At 46.3% G+C, this 16592-nt stretch overlaps 2 protein-coding genes across 5 annotated transcripts in view; one reads left to right on the top strand and one right to left on the bottom strand.

Annotated features, from left to right (window-relative positions):
* Positions 1 to 16592, bottom strand: part of MTOR (mechanistic target of rapamycin kinase) — a 125670-nt gene that overhangs the window by 55620 nt on the left and 53458 nt on the right.
* On the top strand, positions 9475 to 15633 carry ANGPTL7 (angiopoietin like 7). The gene is made up of 5 exons (XM_004013724.6): positions 9475 to 10356; positions 12612 to 12712; positions 13297 to 13491; positions 14167 to 14365; positions 14570 to 15633. The coding sequence occupies exons 1-5, from the start codon at positions 9987 to 9989 to the stop codon at positions 14737 to 14739; spliced, it is 1035 nt and encodes a 344-aa protein (XP_004013773.2). The 5' UTR covers positions 9475 to 9986; the 3' UTR covers positions 14740 to 15633.

The following is a 16592-nucleotide window of genomic DNA, read 5'->3' as shown; positions in this document are numbered from 1 at the left end:
CCACCTGCAGCAACATGGACGGACCTAGAGATTATCACACTAAGGGAAGTAGGAAGTCGCTCCACCATGTCCAACTCTTTGTGACCCATGGACTATAGCTTGCCAGGCTCCTCTGTCCATGGAATTTTCCAGACAAGAACACTGGAGTGGGTTGCTATTTCCTTCTCTTAGGGGATCTTCCTGACCCAGGGATTGAACCTAGGCCTCCCGCACTGCAGACAGTCTCTTTACCGTCTGAGCCACCATGGAAGCCCCAAGCAAAGTAAGAAAGAGAAATATAAATACAATATGATAACACGTATATATGGAATCTAAAATACAACACACATAAGTGGAAACAGACTCACAACATAGAGAACAGACTGGTGGCTGCCAAGGGGAGGTTCCGGGGAAGGGAAAGACTGGAACACTGGGAGTAGCAGACGCACCCTACTACATATGGGAGGGGTAACCAAGGCTTTACTGTATAGCACAGGGAGTGAGTGGAAGTCACTCAGGCGTGTCTGACTCCTTGCGACCCCCATGGGCTACACAGTCCCTGGAATTCTCCAGGCCAGAATACTGGAGTGGGTAGCCTATTCCTTCTCCAGGGGATCTTCCCAGCACGGGAATAGAACCGGAGTCTCCTGCATTACAGGCGGATTCTTTACCAACTGAGCTATGAGGGAAGCCCATATAGAACTGTAGTCTATATTCTGTGATAAACCATAATGGAAAAGAATATGAAAAAGAATACATATATGTATAACTGAGTCATTATGCTGTAAAGCAGAAAATAACACAGCACTTTAAATCAACTATACGTCAATCTAATTTTAAAAAGTGTTTTAGGGGCATAATCTATTTTTAAAGAAACTTTCTGACTGAAGTACAACATACAATACAAGAAAGTATACACTTAATTGTACAGCTTGATAAATTATCCAAAGTGAAGTTACCAGTATAACTACCAACCAAACCAAAAAACAGAACACACTGCCAGCACTGCAGAAGCACTCAAGCCTTTTCCCATCCCAGCTTCCCTCCTCATCCTCAGAGGTAGCAACTGTCTCACTTCTGACACAACTGGTTAGTTTCACCAGGTTTTGTACTCTATATAAACACTCGTCATTACATTTACGAGATACATCCATGTTGCTGCATGCCCTGGTAGCTTGTCTTTTTATTGCTGAATAGTCACTATATGAACCCACCACAAGTGAACTATCTTACTGTCGATGGAGGTTTTAGGTTGTCTTCAGTTTGGGGCTAGTGACGTTACCACAAACATTCCTGTTTGTGTCTTTGCTCATATTTCCATTGGGAACAAACCTCGCAGTAGAACTGCTGGGTTTCAGGGCATGTTCAGCTTCAGAAGATACTGACAAATGGCCACTGTATGTTCCCAGTGGGAGGGTACAGGAATCTCAGACGCTCCACATGTTTATCAACACTTGGGATTCAGTGTTTCCCATTTTAGCCATTTGGGCTGCTTTGTAAGTTGCATCTTGCTGCTAAGTCACTTCAGTCGTGTCCGACTCTGTGTGACCCCATAGATGGCAGCCCACCAGGCTCCCCTGTCCCAGGGATTCTCCAGGCAAGAGCACTGGAGTGGGTTGCCATTTCCTTCTCCAATGCATGAAAGTGAAAAGTGAAAGTGAAGTCAGTCGCTCAGTCATGTCCGACTCTTCGCGACCCCATGGACTGCAGCCCACCAGGCTCCTCCATCCATGGGATTTTCCAGGCAAGAGTACTGGAGTGGGTAGTTTTAAATTTGAGCTTCCATAATGACTAATGAGCTTGAGCAGTTTTTCATGTGGTGACCGGCTTTTTGGATATAATCTTTTGTGAAATAAGACCTGTTCACATCTCGCCCCCAGATGAGAAAGCTCACTCTTCTGTCATAAACCAAGAGCTCACAAATATGTGGCTCTATCGCGAGACATTCACGTCTGCTCCATTTATCTGCTTGTCTACCCTGTGCCAATACCACATTGACCTAGTCACTGGCTGCAGCTTTAAGATAAATCTTGAACCTTAGTACGGTAATGCCTCCAAATTTATTTTTCTTTTTCAAAAATGCCTCAGCTATTTTTAATCTTTTGCTATATTTAACTCAGTCTTCACAAAAACCCTGCAAAACAAAGTAGTTGTAATCTTTTCTAACTAACATTTTTTTGGGGGAGCCACATTGTACAGCATGAAGGATCCTAGTTTCCCACCCAGAGACTGAACCTGGTCCCCTTGCAGTGGAACCATGGAGTCCTAAGCACTGGACCATCAGGGAAGTCAGGAGTAGTTATAGTTTTTATCCCATTTCATGGAGTGGTCAACTCAGAGGTTAAGTTGCCCCGGGGTCATATAACTATCAAGTGATGAGAGGGGATTAGAACCCAGATTAATCTGATTCTAGATCATGAGAGATGATCCTGTCAAAGTGCTGCACTCAATATGCCAGAAAATTTGGAAAACTCAGCAGTGGCCACAGGACTGGAAAAGGTCAGTTTTCATTCCAATTCCAAAGAAAGGCAATGCCAAAGAATGCTCAAACTACCGCACAATTGCACTCATTTCACATGCTAGTAAAGTAATGCTCAAAACTCTCCAAGCCAGGCTTCAGCAATATGTGAACCGTGAACTCCCTGACATTCAAACTGGTTTTAGAAAAGGCAGAGGAACCAGAGATCAAATTGCCAACACCCACTGGATCATGGAAAAAGCAAGAGAGTCCCAGAAAAACATCTATTTCTGCTTTATTGACTATGCCAAAGCCTTTGACTGTGTGGATCACAATAAACTGTGGAAAATTCTGAAAGAGATGGGAATACTAGACCACCTGACCTGCCTCTTGAGAAATCTGTATGCAGGTCAGGAAGCAACAGTTAGAACTGGACATGGAACAACAGACTGGTTCCAAATAGGAAAAGGAGTATGTCAAGGCTGTATATTGTCACCCTGCTTATTTAACTTATATGCAGAGTACATCATGAGAAACACTGGACTGGAAGAAACACAAGCTGGAATCAAGATTGCTGGGAGAAATACCAATAACCTCAGATATGCAGATGACACCACCCTTATGGCAGAAAGTAAAGAGGAGCTAAAAAGCCTCTTGATGAAAGTGAAAGAGGACAGCAAAAAAGTTGGCCTAAAGCTCAACATTCAGAAAACGAAGATCATGGCATCCGGTCCCATCACTTCATGGGAAATAGATGGGAAACAGTGGAAACAGTGTCAGACTTTATTTTTTTGGGCTCCAAAATCACTGCAGATAGTGACTGCAGCCATGAAATTAAAAGACGCTTACTCCTTGGAAGAAAAGTTATGACCAACCTAGACAGTATATTCAAAAGCAGAGACATTACTTTGCCGACTAAGGTCCGTCTAGTCAAGGCTATGGTTTTTCCTGTGGTCATGTATGGATGTGAGAGTTGGACTGTCAAGAAGGCTGAGCGCCGAAGAATTGATGCTTTTGAACTGTGGTGTTGGAGAAGACTCTTGAGAGTCCCTTGGACTGCAAGGAGATCCAACCAGTCCATTCTGAAGGAGATCAGCCCTGGGATTTCTTTGGAAGGAATGACGCTAAAGCTGAAACTCCAATACTTTGGGCACCTCATGCAAAGAGTTGACTCATTGGAAAAAACTCTGGGAGGGATGCTGGGAGGGATTGGGGGCAGGGGGAGAAGGGGACGACTGAGGATGAGATGGCTGGATGGCATCACGGGCTCGATGGACGTGAGTCTGGGTGAACTCCGGGAGATGGTGATGGACAGGGAGGCCTGGCGTGCTGCGATTCATGGGGTCGCAAAGAGTCAGACACGACTGAGCGACTGAACTGAACTGAACTGAGACCTAAGACTTAGAAGTCCTTCAGATACTGCTTCCTAAATCCTCAAGCCAGATGAGCCCTCCTGGGCATTTAATATGAATGCATTACAATGTTAAGAAATTCCAATGTTCTAAGCCACCAACTTCCAGTTAAAAATCTTGTTTGGCAACTACAAAGAGCCACTGTCCTGGTGGACTCAAGAAAACAAAGCAAGAAGTAAAAGCTTCCTGGCTTTCTCCCACAGCCCCTGTCTCTGGAATACAAGGGCCTGGGGGCCCGGTGCCCCTTCACCCCTCCAGCTTTCATTCTGGCTACTACTCCTCTTCCTTCTCGCCCCCCATGCCATTCTTGACTACTTAGGCTGTATAACCCAGGCTTTTCCTACAGCTACACTTTGCCTCAGGATGTTCTCTCCAATCTCTGGCTACTTCTTCCTTAAAAAACAAAAAGAAAAAGAAAAACACCACAAACTCTCGGTATCAGGCTGTCCAGAACCTCATCTGGGTTGGGTATTCCCCCTCTGCTGTGTCCTCTACTCCAGCCTGTCAAACAGCCCTGAAGTTCAGCTGTCTGTCTCTCCAACTAGCCTGTGAGACACGTGAAGCTTCAAATTCCTAAAAGGGGTCAGAGACAGACTTTTTTTGCTAAGTGCTATAATTACTTGGTAGACTCTAAGAGGAAGCCTGAAAGAAATGGTTTCTGATAAGTCCAGGGTGCACTCTTGGGTGCATGGTGATCTCAGTCATGTCCGACTCTTTGAGACTCTATGGACTGTAGCCTGCCAGGCTCCTCTGTCCAGGGGATTTTCCAGGCAAGAATACTGGAATGGGTAGCCATTCCCTTCTCTAGATCTTTCCGACCAAGGGATCAAACCCACGTCTCCTGCATTGGCAGGCAGATTCTTTATCACTGTGCCATGCGGGAAGCCCACACCCTAGGTATGAGAGGCAAACTAGGAGGCTTAGGGAAGAGGTGGCCATACCTTCTGTGATGCACTTAGGCTTTGGGCTGAGAAAGAAATAGGACTAAGGGGTAGATAGGTCAGGATTAAATGGCCACATGTAGAAAGGCAGCTGTGGCTCATTAGAAGACTTCAAAAGTAAAACATGACCATGAGCACACAATTCAACTAAGAACAAGGCAGGTTCTTCTGAGATGTATTCATTCAACAAACTGGGAGTCTGGCACTGAGGGCAGCTGTCCCTCCCTCACCAGTTAGGAAGCATGGTGTAAGAGCAGGCTGGGGCAGGAATACACTGAAAAACAAGGAGTCTCTCCAATAGGAACATTTTCAAGAAAATGAGATAGTAAGTCCACACTGGGGTAGAAGGAAAGACCACCTCTAGGCCCTTCTGAGCTTTGGACTCCCCAGGCTGCTCAGACACCTCCAGTCCTTGGTGCCAGCCCAAGGTGGCACAGCCAAGAATGTAAGATTGATTGGTTGGTTGGTTGGTTGGTTTTTCTGGCTATGCCCTGTGGCATGCAGGATCTTAGTTCTCTGACCAGGGATTAAACCCTGGTCATTTGGAGCACAGAGTCTTAACCACTGGCCTGCCCAGGAAATCCCCATAAGCTTTATTTTCATAAACATCTTTCCCAGGAGCACCAAGCTGACCCTCTTTCACCACCAGAAAAATGGAGAACAGGAGAAACTGTACAGTGTCCAACCCAGGTTTTCCATATTTTCTTAATTAATTTGCATTTCTTATGGCCACTTTGTTCACCGAAGGGCAAAGAAAGGATTAAAAGCCTCTCAGAGAAGGGAAAACCACTCTAGTCTTCCACATTTGTTCTGGTTTTCTCTACTGGCTTAGCTGTACTCAAAACAAGGACTTATTTTTCCTTCTTTTAGAAATTGAGAATCTAGGACATTTAGGGTTGTGGATGTTTTGGAGAATAGATCTTCTGGCATGGGATATATGCCTAATTAGCTATTTTTCTCAAAGGAGCAGGGCCGGGGGGGATTGAGATTTGGGCAGTTTAGATAATTTAAGAAAATCTTCAAATAAAAAAACTTCTGTCTCCAACTTTTACGCCTTATGTTAGAAATAAGTTTCTAGAAAAGAGATGTCAGAGAGGAGGTACTCATGCTAAAAGTTCCTACCTTTCCTGGAAAGGATTGTTCCATGGGTTGCTAATATGAATGACTTCAGAGTGCCTGAAGAACTATGGACAGAGGTTCCTGACACTGTACAGGAGGCAGGGATCAAGACCATCCCCAAGAAAAAGAAGTACAAAAAGGCAAAATGGTTATCTGAAGAGGGCTTACAAATAGCTGTGAATAGAAGAGAAGCAAAAGGCAAAGGAGAAAAGGAAAGATATATCCATTTGAATGCAGAGTTCCAAAGAACAGCAAGGAGAGATAAGAAAGCCTTCCTCAGCGATCAATACAAAGAAATAGAGGAAACCAATAGAATGGGAAAGTCTAGAGATCGCTTCAAGAAAATTAAGAGATACCAAGGGAACATTTCATGCAAAGATGGGCTCAATAAAGGACAGACATGGTATGGACCAATAGAAACAGAAGATACTAAGAAGAGGTGTTTAAGAAGAATACACAGAAGAACTATGCAAAAAAGATCGTCACAACCCAGATAATCACAATGGTGTGATCACCAACCTAGAGCCAGACATTCTGGAATGTGAAGTCAAGTGGGCCTTAGGAAGCATCACTATGAACAAAGCTAGTGGAGGTGATGGCATTCCAGTTGAGCTATTTCATATCCTAAAACATGATGCTAGTAAAGTACTGCATTCACTATGCCAGTAAATTTGGAAAACTCAGCAGTGGCCGCAGGACTGGAAAGAGTCAGTTTTCATTCTAATCCCCAAAAAAGGCAATGCCGAAGAATGCTTAAACTACTGCACAATTGCATCCATCTCACACGCTAGTAAAATAATGCTCAAGATTCTCCAAGCCAGGCTTCAACAGTACATGAACCGTGAACTTCCAGATGTTCAAGCTGGATTTAGAAAAGGCAGAGGAACCAGAGATCAAATTACCAACATCTGTTGGATCATGGAAAAACCAAGAGAGTTCCAGAAAACTATCTACTTCTGCTTTTTTGACTATGCCATAACCTTTGACTCTGTGGACCACAAGAAACTGTGGAAAATTCTTAAAGAGACGGGAATACCAGACCACCTGTCCTGTCTCTTGAGAAACCTGTATGCAGGTCAGGAGGCAACAGTTAGAACGGGACATGAAACAACAGACTGGTTCCAAATTGGGAAAGGAGTATGTCAAGGCTGCATATTGTTACCCTACTTACTTAACTTATAAGCAGAGTACATCATGATAAATGCTGGGCTTGATGAAACACAAGCTGGAATCAAGGCTGCCGGGAGAAATATCAATAACCTCGATATGCAGATGACATCACCCTTATGGCAGAAAGTTAAGAAGAACTAGAGCCTCTTGATGAAAGTGAAAAAGGAGAGTGAAAACGCTGGCTTAAAGCTCAACATTCAGAAAACTAAGATCATGGAATGTGGTTCCATCACTTCATGGCATATAGATGGGGAAACAGTGGAAGACTATTTTCTTGGGCTCCTAAATCACTGCAGATGGTGACTGCAGCCATGAAATTAAGACACTTGCTTCTTGGAAGAAAAGCTATGACCAACCTGGACAGCATATTAAAAAGCAAAGACATTACTTTGCCAACAAAGGTCCGTCTAGTCAAAGCTATGTTTTTTCCAGTAGTCATGTATGGATGTGAGAGTTGGACTATAAAGAAAGCTGAGCACCAAAGAATTGATGCTTTTTGAACTGTGGTGTTGGAGAAGACTCTTGAGAGTCCCTTGGACTGCAAGGAGATTCAACCAGTCCATCCTAAAGGAAATCAGTTCTGAATATTCATTGTAAGGACTGATGCTGAAGCTGAAACTCCAATACTTTGGACACCTGATACAAGGAACTGACTCACTGGGAAAGACCCTGATGCAGGCAAAGATTGAGGGCAGGAGAAGGGGATGACAGAGGATGAGATGGTTGGATGGCATCACCAATTCGATGGACAGGAGTTTGAGTAAACTCCAGGAGTTGGCGATGGACAGGAAGGCTTGCACGCTGTGGTCCATGGGGTCGCAGAGTCGGACACGACTGAGTGACTAAACGACTAAACTGAACTGATTCACTTTCTGCCCAGATATGAAAATCTATTCATAACATTTTTCTGTTTGGGCAGGGGAAGTGGCTACCGGAAAGAATAACAGAAAGTTGGCTAGAAAGCCGCAAAGTACCTTTCTTCCAGGGTGTTCTCTACCAAGATGGCAGGGTCATGTGTGATGCCGCACAGGAGTGTGTGACTCATGGTTTGAGCTCAGGGTCGTTTGCTGGGTAGGAGATCATCTTGAAGATGCCAGTGGAGTTTAGCAGACCCTAGTGAACCTGGTGGTCATGGCCAGGTTCACCACAATGAAGTGAACACCATGAGCTAAGGCTGCCACAGCCAGACATATGCCAAGAGAGGGCAGGGGTGGGCTGATGGCGCCAATGCTGAACAAGTCCTTCTGAGCAGAGTGACAACTGCCACAGGGCGCGAGCAGCACCCTCACTCCTAGGCAGGCACAGAGATCCACTCCTGCTTTTTTATTTACAGGGGGAAAAAAATAGCGTCTGGTACTCCAGCTGCCTCAAAAGAAATGACTTTCTGAGAAGCAGAAGCCCTGACTAGAAAAGGGCTCTGGGGGTCATGGCAGGAAGGAGGGCCTGAGGCCAGGCCTCACGCTCATGTGTGAAGGGCCCACACAGAATAGCCACAGAACACACAACAACTGTACCTGGAAATGACAAGCGTATGTTCCAAAGACAGTTACCATGTACAGAGACAGGGACCTCTGTTTACATTCTTAGTGAAAAGTTCATTTTAAAGATTTAAAATGTGCTGAAAACCCAGTCTTTTTTCCCATTTGTTTTCAAAGGAGGAATCTCCTTTAAATACAGGACACAGAAGATTACAATATCCCTATTTTCAGGGATATAGATCATATATAATGAATCTGGAAACCATATTCCACAGGAAAAGGGAAATGAGACTCTAGACGTGCATTATTAGGCCATGGGGATTCTTTTCTCTACGTTTTAACTTTCCAGGTTTAGAACCTGGGCTGTGGCTGGGCCTGTTTCTTGCTCTGCCTGAAAACCATGGACGTGCAGATGCCCACGCACGTAACAAGTCCTATAGGGATCATGCCCTGTGTTTCTGCCCCACTGTCATCGCTGACACACCGGTACCAAGAGGCTAACACTGGCCCACTCCTTATTGAAGGAGAAAGTATGTAAAAAGACAGACAACTGGGTAAACCCTGTGAATACCAAGTCCTTTTTCACTTCCTAAAAACTTTATGCTATCCTCCTATTTCTAAAACTTTTTCTAGGTTGGAAATATTCAAATGAGAGATGGCATTAGATCCTAGCCAAAAGAGGGTTTTGTAAAACACTGAATGCTGATCAGAGAAAGGAATAACCAGCCTTGTTAAAAGCATACTCAGAAGGATGCCAAAATAGACTAGAGCCGTGTATAAACAGCATGGATTGCATTAACAGGTCTCCCGGGGTGAGCGGAGTCTTATCCCCACTCTCTTTGCCTACCTTGTGCTCACCCCGTGGTTATGTAACCTTTAGAATGGAATCTGGAAACTCTTCTGACCCTGCCCTGCTCACTGATAGAGCTGAGCCAGTGGCTGGCAGGGGCACAATCTAATAGGCAAAACTGGAAACATACGAACTCAGCCCTCTGGTCTCGGCCCAGAGACTGTGCAGGCAGGGAAAGAAAGACGCGCCCCTGTCTCTCCCCTCCCCTCCTCTGGCCTAAGTTTGCACTGACTTCACCCGACAGGCACCTGACCCTCCCAGATGATCTGGGAGGGGCTAAAGCGCCATGCTCAGCCATGGTAAGGGTGGAGGTGCAGCAGCAAACGATATTTAAGATGCTCAGTTTGTTGAGCATTCAGACTTGGGAAGAAAAGCTACAGGCTACCCAACTGAGCTGCACTTTCAGAAACGCAAGTTTTGAGAAAGGCTAAGAAAGAGCAAGGAGAGAGAGAACAGCAAAGTGGTAAGTCCATCACGAGTGAAAGTCTTAGGTTTTAATCTGCCACAGCTTTGCACATCTCAGCTGGGCATAGCTAGGTTCCCCTGAGGAAGAGCCTTCCTCACCCAGGCCCACGAAAGATGCTGAAAAAGACTCTCTCGGCCGTGGCGTGGCTCTGCATTTTCCTCGTGGCCTTTGTCAGCCACCCAGTTTGGCCACAGAAGCCCCCTAAGCGCAAGACCCCGGCAGAGCTCACCGCAGCCACCTGCTGTGAGGAGGCAAAGGTGCTCCAGGCCCAGATCACCAACCTGAGCAGCCTGCTGAGTGACCTGGGCAAGAAGCAGGAGAGGGACTGGGTCAGCGTGGTCATGCAGGTGATGGAGCTGGAAAGCAGCGCCAAGAGCATGGAGACGCGGCTCACTGAGGCCGAGAGCAAGTACTCCGAGATGAACAACCAGATCGGCATCATGCAGCTGCAGGCAGCACAGACGGTCACCCAGACCTCGGCAGGTAAGGAGGACGCAGCCTCACGCTGCTCGCCACCTCCCGCTCACACAGCTGAGTGCCTCCCGTCTGCAGCCCTGCTTCTAGGTGATGTGATCAGAATGCTCCCTGGGGTTTCTCATGGAATTTAGTTTCTTGGGTATGTGCCACCAGCTCTAGTTTCTCTTTTGCAAAGGCTTACAAAGTATTTCTTTTGATTTCTAAGATGCTGTAAATTTACCCAGGTCTCTCTTTACTCCTGCCATGTTTCGGCATACTGAAGGTATGAATCGCCATCCTGGAGCACAGAGAGATCAGGCGGTCTGCCCAGAGTCACACAGGAAGTCTTAGAGCTCACGTATTCCCGATTAGTCCATTTCCTTGCCCAGAGCTGACCAGCTGTCCCCTCAGTCCCACCAAAGTAGGAACAAACACCAAAATCATAACATCTCTAGAAGCAAACTTTTTACCAAAAACAGTTTTCTCGGGTTCCTGGGATTTAGTGGGCTGGGCAATAACGGAACTTGGTTGTCCTACTGGCCAATCTCACTCTTCTCATTGGCTCAGAATTAAGTGCACAGACACTGCCCAGGGCATCTAAGGAGTCCTTTGTGTTAAAAAAGGACTGGTTCCTCAAGATTCCTCAATTCTACATTTCTATTTCTTTTCCCCCCAAATCTCAACATTGTCCCTAGTCATACAGGAAAATGCAATGCTGAAATTTGCATTTTTTAGTAGGCCCAAAATAAGATACGTTTACTACTCTTTTCTTTTGCAAAACAATTCTTAGTTTCTAGTTAGCTTGGCTCAGACAGGCCAGGAGAATTCGTTTAGACAGAAATGTGGTTTTCTGAAAATATCAGCAAATTACTAGCTACAGGGAGCAGAGTCTATAGATATGTCGCTTCTTACTGACACAAGAACAGAGTAAGTCACTGGCAATCCTTAGTCCAAATGAAGAAAAAGTTTTAACTGGAAATTAAGCCTAAAAATTTTGTGTAAATCGCTTTCTCAGTATGTACTTCCTGATCCTCAGCTTGGGACGAGAAAGGTATTTTCAGGCCATTTTTCAGACACATGAATCCTGATTTGGGTCTGTGAGATGAAACAGATATGCAGGTGACCAGGGAAGGTAGAGGAATCTGACCTGTACCGCCTCCAAACAGGCCAAGGAGCTTCTTGGGCCTTGCTGGCCTCATCCTCCTACTGCCCAGGCCCTCATTCCTACTTCCCTTCTCTACTAGCAGATGTGGGGGCACCTTTACACTCTGTAAGGAGCTAGCCCCTTGGAGAGAGCAGTAATAGGAAGTGAAGAACTCTGATGGCGAAGACACGGGTCTCCCATTTCCCCTCTGCAAAGCACTCTGCCTCAAACAATTCCCACAGTGAAAGAGTCACCGTCTGTGACCGTGTCCTCTTCTCGAAGGCTGAGTGCAGTGGTCACCAAGAAAAGAACTCCCAGGCAGACAGGCAGGGAGCATCTCCTGGCCAGGCGAGGGTTTCTGCTTTCTGGTCCTATTTGGAAAGGCTGTCCCTTCCATAGTGCTCTCTGATATTCAGAACAGGAGACACAATCCCTCGTAAGGCACTAGCCCCGAGGGCAACTGAGGAAACATTAAAATCAACCCCAGAGAGAAAGCCAGCCTGCCCAAAGCTCTCATTTCCTTGTTTTAATAACAGTGCCAGGGGAAGGGCTGCAGGGGTTCCTTAGACTGTCTGCATTTTCATTTGTTGAGCAGTGTTGAATTAAGGTGGAGAAGATAAAATTATAAATCTCTGCTAATAAGGGATCTGGTAAGCAGTAGCCATTACCTATGAAAAACAACAAAACAAACAAACAGAAACAATAAAACCAAACCCTCTGAGATCCTCATGACTTATCTGGGAATAGAGGTTTGCTGTCCCAGAAGCTGAATCCATTAAACAGTAGCATCTGTTAGTGGCCCCCACGCATTTTTATAAGACTCCAGAATTCATGCCCTAGAACCACAGCAGGATAATTTACTTCAGCACAAACCTTAAGCATGTTTGTACTGCTGTGCAACTCAGGTGAAGGGCTTCCCTACCTCTCAGCCCTACCACCAGTGAGGCCAACACACACTTATTCCAGATCTCCTGATATCCATGTCTCCCGAGTCTGGACACTGCACAGGAATGAACACTCCTATGAATTTCGTGGTAGAAGGAAGTCTCCCTTTTAAACTTTCAGTGTAGATGCAGCAGGGGTGCGGCCAGCCCTGGAGCCTGGGCCTGGATGCTCACCCTGTGGCTTACTCCTGCAGATGCCATCTACGACTGCTCATCCCTCTACCAGAAGAACTACCGCATCTCTGGAGTATACAAGCTTCCTCCTGACGACTTCTTGGGCAGCCCTGAACTGGAGGTAAGGCCACCGCAGCCCACTGCCTGGGTTCTGTCATCTCTTCTCTACCCACTCAAAGGCTGGGGACAGCAGGGCTAGTCAGTCTAAACAGCGGGAAAACTCAAGACAGGGACGCAAGCACACCAAATACCAGAGAGCGATCTAAACATTCCATTTATTAGGGGAAAAAGTCCAAGCATCTGTTTGGCTCCTTCAAACCACTACTAACCAAACACTAATCCTTCTGATGTGGTTAGATCACGTTCTCACCACAACCTACGTGCTGTGAAGTCTTGCCATGGCCTACGGCAGTTACTCTTTGGGGAGGAGAAAACAGAGAACATATAGGGAGCATGTCAGAGGGCCTGGATGCTTTCCCTTCAAACTCGACGTGCACTTGCTCTCATCCTCGATTTTGATCTTTCTCAGCAAACCACCAGCCTGCCCAGCTTGCCAATACTGGGGAGAATTGCTACCCAGTGAGCCAGAGGCTGTGGAAGGGCATATGTCCATTAACTCTGGGGGCAAGAGAAGGTGAGAAGCCATGCTCAGGCTTATGCTGCCTGTCTCAGCGGAAACTGACCAGAGCGTCCCCTCCGTTCCAGGTGTTCTGTGACATGGAGACTTCAGGTGGTGGCTGGACCATCATTCAGAGACGCAAGAGTGGCCTCGTCTCCTTCTACCGGGACTGGAAGCAGTACAAGCAGGGCTTTGGCAGCATCCGTGGGGACTTCTGGCTGGGGAACGACCACATCCACCGGCTCTCCAGGCGGCCCACCCGGCTGCGTGTGGAGATGCAGGTGAGCACAAGGCGCAGTCCCCAGGACCGGACCAGGGCTGCCACGCCCAACTCTGCACAACTACGGGGTGTCACTCCTACTCTTTTCTACTGTCGGCTGGGATACTTGCTCTGATTGTTTTCCTGCAGGTTGTAGTACAGTTGAGGAAGAATAGGTTTTTTTCTTTTTTACCCCTGTATTTTTCACAAAAGTGAGACTGTAGGTACAGGAGAGGCCAGACTCAGGCCAGAGCAGAGGAATCCAATAGTTAGCTGGGCTGAAAGACTGGTCCCTGCCTTGGCCTGGGGTATAAGGACCTCTGCAAGCAAACCTTATTGATGTCAGTTAGTGATCTTCCTTAAAGGCCCTGAAGCGTCACTATATTCTCAAGTTACTCTTATGACACCTCAGACCAGGATACAGCAAAACTCAGGTCTACACTTCACAGACAGAGGAAGACAGAATGAGAGGAAGAGAAAGAGAGACTAATCAAGCCATATGGGGACTCATGAGGGAAGTCTGATCTAGGACTCTTGCTGTCCGATTCCCAGGTTAGTGTGTTAAACTAGAGACAGACAAGTAAAGTCTTGCTGCGCTCCCTGCAGTAAGAAGACATATGGCTCCAGCTGGAGAGAGAGAAGGGTAGTATGACAGGAGGCCCTGCCAGTTTTTCTAAGGCTCTGCCTCTCCTGACAGGACTGGGAGGGCAACATGCGCTACGCCGAGTACAGCCACTTTGTTCTGGGCAACGAACTGAATAGCTACCGCCTCTTCCTGGGGAACTACAGCGGCGACGTGGGAAATGACGCCCTCATCTATCACAACAACACAGCCTTCAGCACCAAGGACAAGGACAACGACAACTGCCTGGACAAGTGTGCCCAGCTCCGCAAAGGTGAGAGTCAGGGTCTGGAGGGGAGAGTTCAGAGGCAGGGCCACAGTCCTGCTGGAGGAGAAAGAGTGGATTTATAGCTGCCCAGTCAGCTTTCTGGCTTTGTACTCCTTTGTGACACTGACCCTAATGGCTCAGCGCATCCCTGCTGCCCAGGGTGTCAGTGGTCTCTGAGGACACCAGAGCACTGACTGTTTCCCATCGCAGGTGGATACTGGTACAACTGCTGCACAGACTCCAACCTCAATGGCGTCTACTACCGCCTCGGGGAGCACAACAAGCACCTGGATGGCATCACCTGGTATGGCTGGCACGGCTCCAGCTACTCCCTCAAACGAGTGGAGATGAAAATCCGCCCGGAAGACTTCCAGCCATAAAAAGGGGCCTGATCTGGAGGAGGACTGGAGAAACCAGAGGCTGGGAAAAAGGCAGAGGAGGAGAGGGAGGGAGTCTAGAAAGGGGAGGGATGGGAAGTGCCCCATCATCTTCAAGGAGAGGGGGCATCTCTTAGGAGAACAGGACTCTGTGCTGAGAATGTTAAAGTAAGTGGGAGGAGGTATTTAAATGCAACGGGTCCAGACACACACTTCTCAGGGGGCTGGCCTGAGGGGGTTCCCTGCCTGTGATCCCTGACATAGCAGCAGCTTCTCTTTTCCACACAATTTTTCTGTGGAGGAAAAACAATTGTGAGTTCATTTCAGCCATTTTGCCTGAGGCCGAGGTGATGTGAGGGCAGAAAATGAACCATATTCCTTTGATTCTCTTGGGTGTTAGAGAAAGGAGTGAAGGGAGTGGTGGGGGCGAGGGGTTTCTATTTTTAAACCCAATGAAATTATCTTCAGTCTACACACTTTTTTTTTTAAAGACAAAAATTGTTCGGCTGGAGGTGAAGGTGGACCCAGGCTGGAATTGACTGGAGGAGGCTCCAGGGTTCTGGGCCTTGCACTGGTCTCTGAGCACCTCCCCTCCATCAGGTGCAGCACTGAGAGGCAGGGAGTAAGCCCAGTGGTGGCAGGAGCTCAGCTGGAGGGGAAGATAAGTCCCTGTGGACGCGAGCACAAAACTGACTTAAAATTTTCTCAGTCAATACAGATACATCTATTTTTATTTACTTTATGAGAAAAGGGATCAAAAAGCTTCCTCTTTTATCTTGTCTATAAAAAAATGGCTGAAACAGGAGAGTAAATGGTACCATGGTTAATAAATAATTCATGCTGCATATAAATAAGCATTTTGCTTTGTAAAAATAAAATACTGTAGTTTGTTTTCAACATTCAGTTTTTTTCTTCCTTCCACAAATCTTGTTCCTTTTTAAATGATTACTATTACCACTGAGGGCATGGTGAAAAGTTTTAAGTGAAAAATCAGAGTGAGCCATGAGAAAGAGACTCTGGGTGTGTTGCAGTCTTCAGGGATACCCAGGGAGGAGCAGGAAGCCGAAGAGAGAAAAGCAAGGGAGAGAAAGGGCAGCAGGAGCTGGATGAGGTCTGACTCTGGTCTACCCACCTGACCCCCCAGAGGCCAGGGCCACTGCCTGGCTTCAAAATATTCTGCAAAGCAACATTCCTACTTTCTACCTGAGCAAACTTACATACACAGGGGGAAAAAAATATCTTTAGTCATCACAGATGTCAAATAATTTTGACCTTCAGGAAGTAATTTTTCTTTCCCAAAAAGAATTTTTCTTTCCCTTGAACCAGTCAGGGTAAGGTAAGCATAATTCTTTAACTTACTATTTTCTAATGTACCTAGGGTCCTTTGATTGTTGGGAACCCACTTGACCTTAAAACCAAGATCATTAGGATTTTCAAAGAAGTAAAGTGAGTAGAGAAAAAGTATACTGAAGCAGGGCTTCCTATGGGACAGGCAGTCAGACAGAAACTTCCTGAAGCAGGCAAGGGATCTGAGATGCTCAGAAGCGGGCATAGTACTGCTTAGAGAGAGGAGAAAATGATTAGGAGATGAAGAGAAGGAAGAGCACAAGATGCTTGGGGCAGAAGTAGCTAGTAATTCTCTCTCATAAACTATATACCCCACAACTAAAGAAAACGGAGGCTCTAGGCAACAAGAACTAAAATAAGTAAGTGGGACTACCTCAAACTAAAAAGCTTCCACACAGCAAGGGAAACAATAAAAAAACTGAAAAGACAATCTACAGAATAGGAGAATATCTGTAAACCATAATCCCTGGGTTAATGTTTAAAATATATAATGAACTTACATGACTGAA

The sequence above is a fragment of the Ovis aries genome, chromosome 12 (genome assembly GCF_016772045.2).
Source record: "Ovis aries strain OAR_USU_Benz2616 breed Rambouillet chromosome 12, ARS-UI_Ramb_v3.0, whole genome shotgun sequence".
NCBI lineage: Eukaryota > Metazoa > Chordata > Mammalia > Artiodactyla > Bovidae > Ovis > Ovis aries.
Note: the sequence above shows the minus strand (reverse complement) of the source record. Positions and strands in the feature narration are given on the sequence as shown.

Excerpts from the sequence above, each read along its gene's own strand:
- ANGPTL7 (XM_004013724.6), top strand. The coding sequence starts at position 9,987 with ATGCTGAAAAAGACTCTCTCGGCCGTGGCGTGGCTCTGCATTTTCCTC. Across the intron at positions 10,357-12,611 it reads GGTCACCCAGACCTCGGCAG|ATGCCATCTACGACTGCTCA; the intron begins GTAAGGAGGACG and ends TTACTCCTGCAG. Across the intron at positions 14,366-14,569 it reads GTGTGCCCAGCTCCGCAAAG|GTGGATACTGGTACAACTGC; the intron begins GTGAGAGTCAGG and ends TTCCCATCGCAG.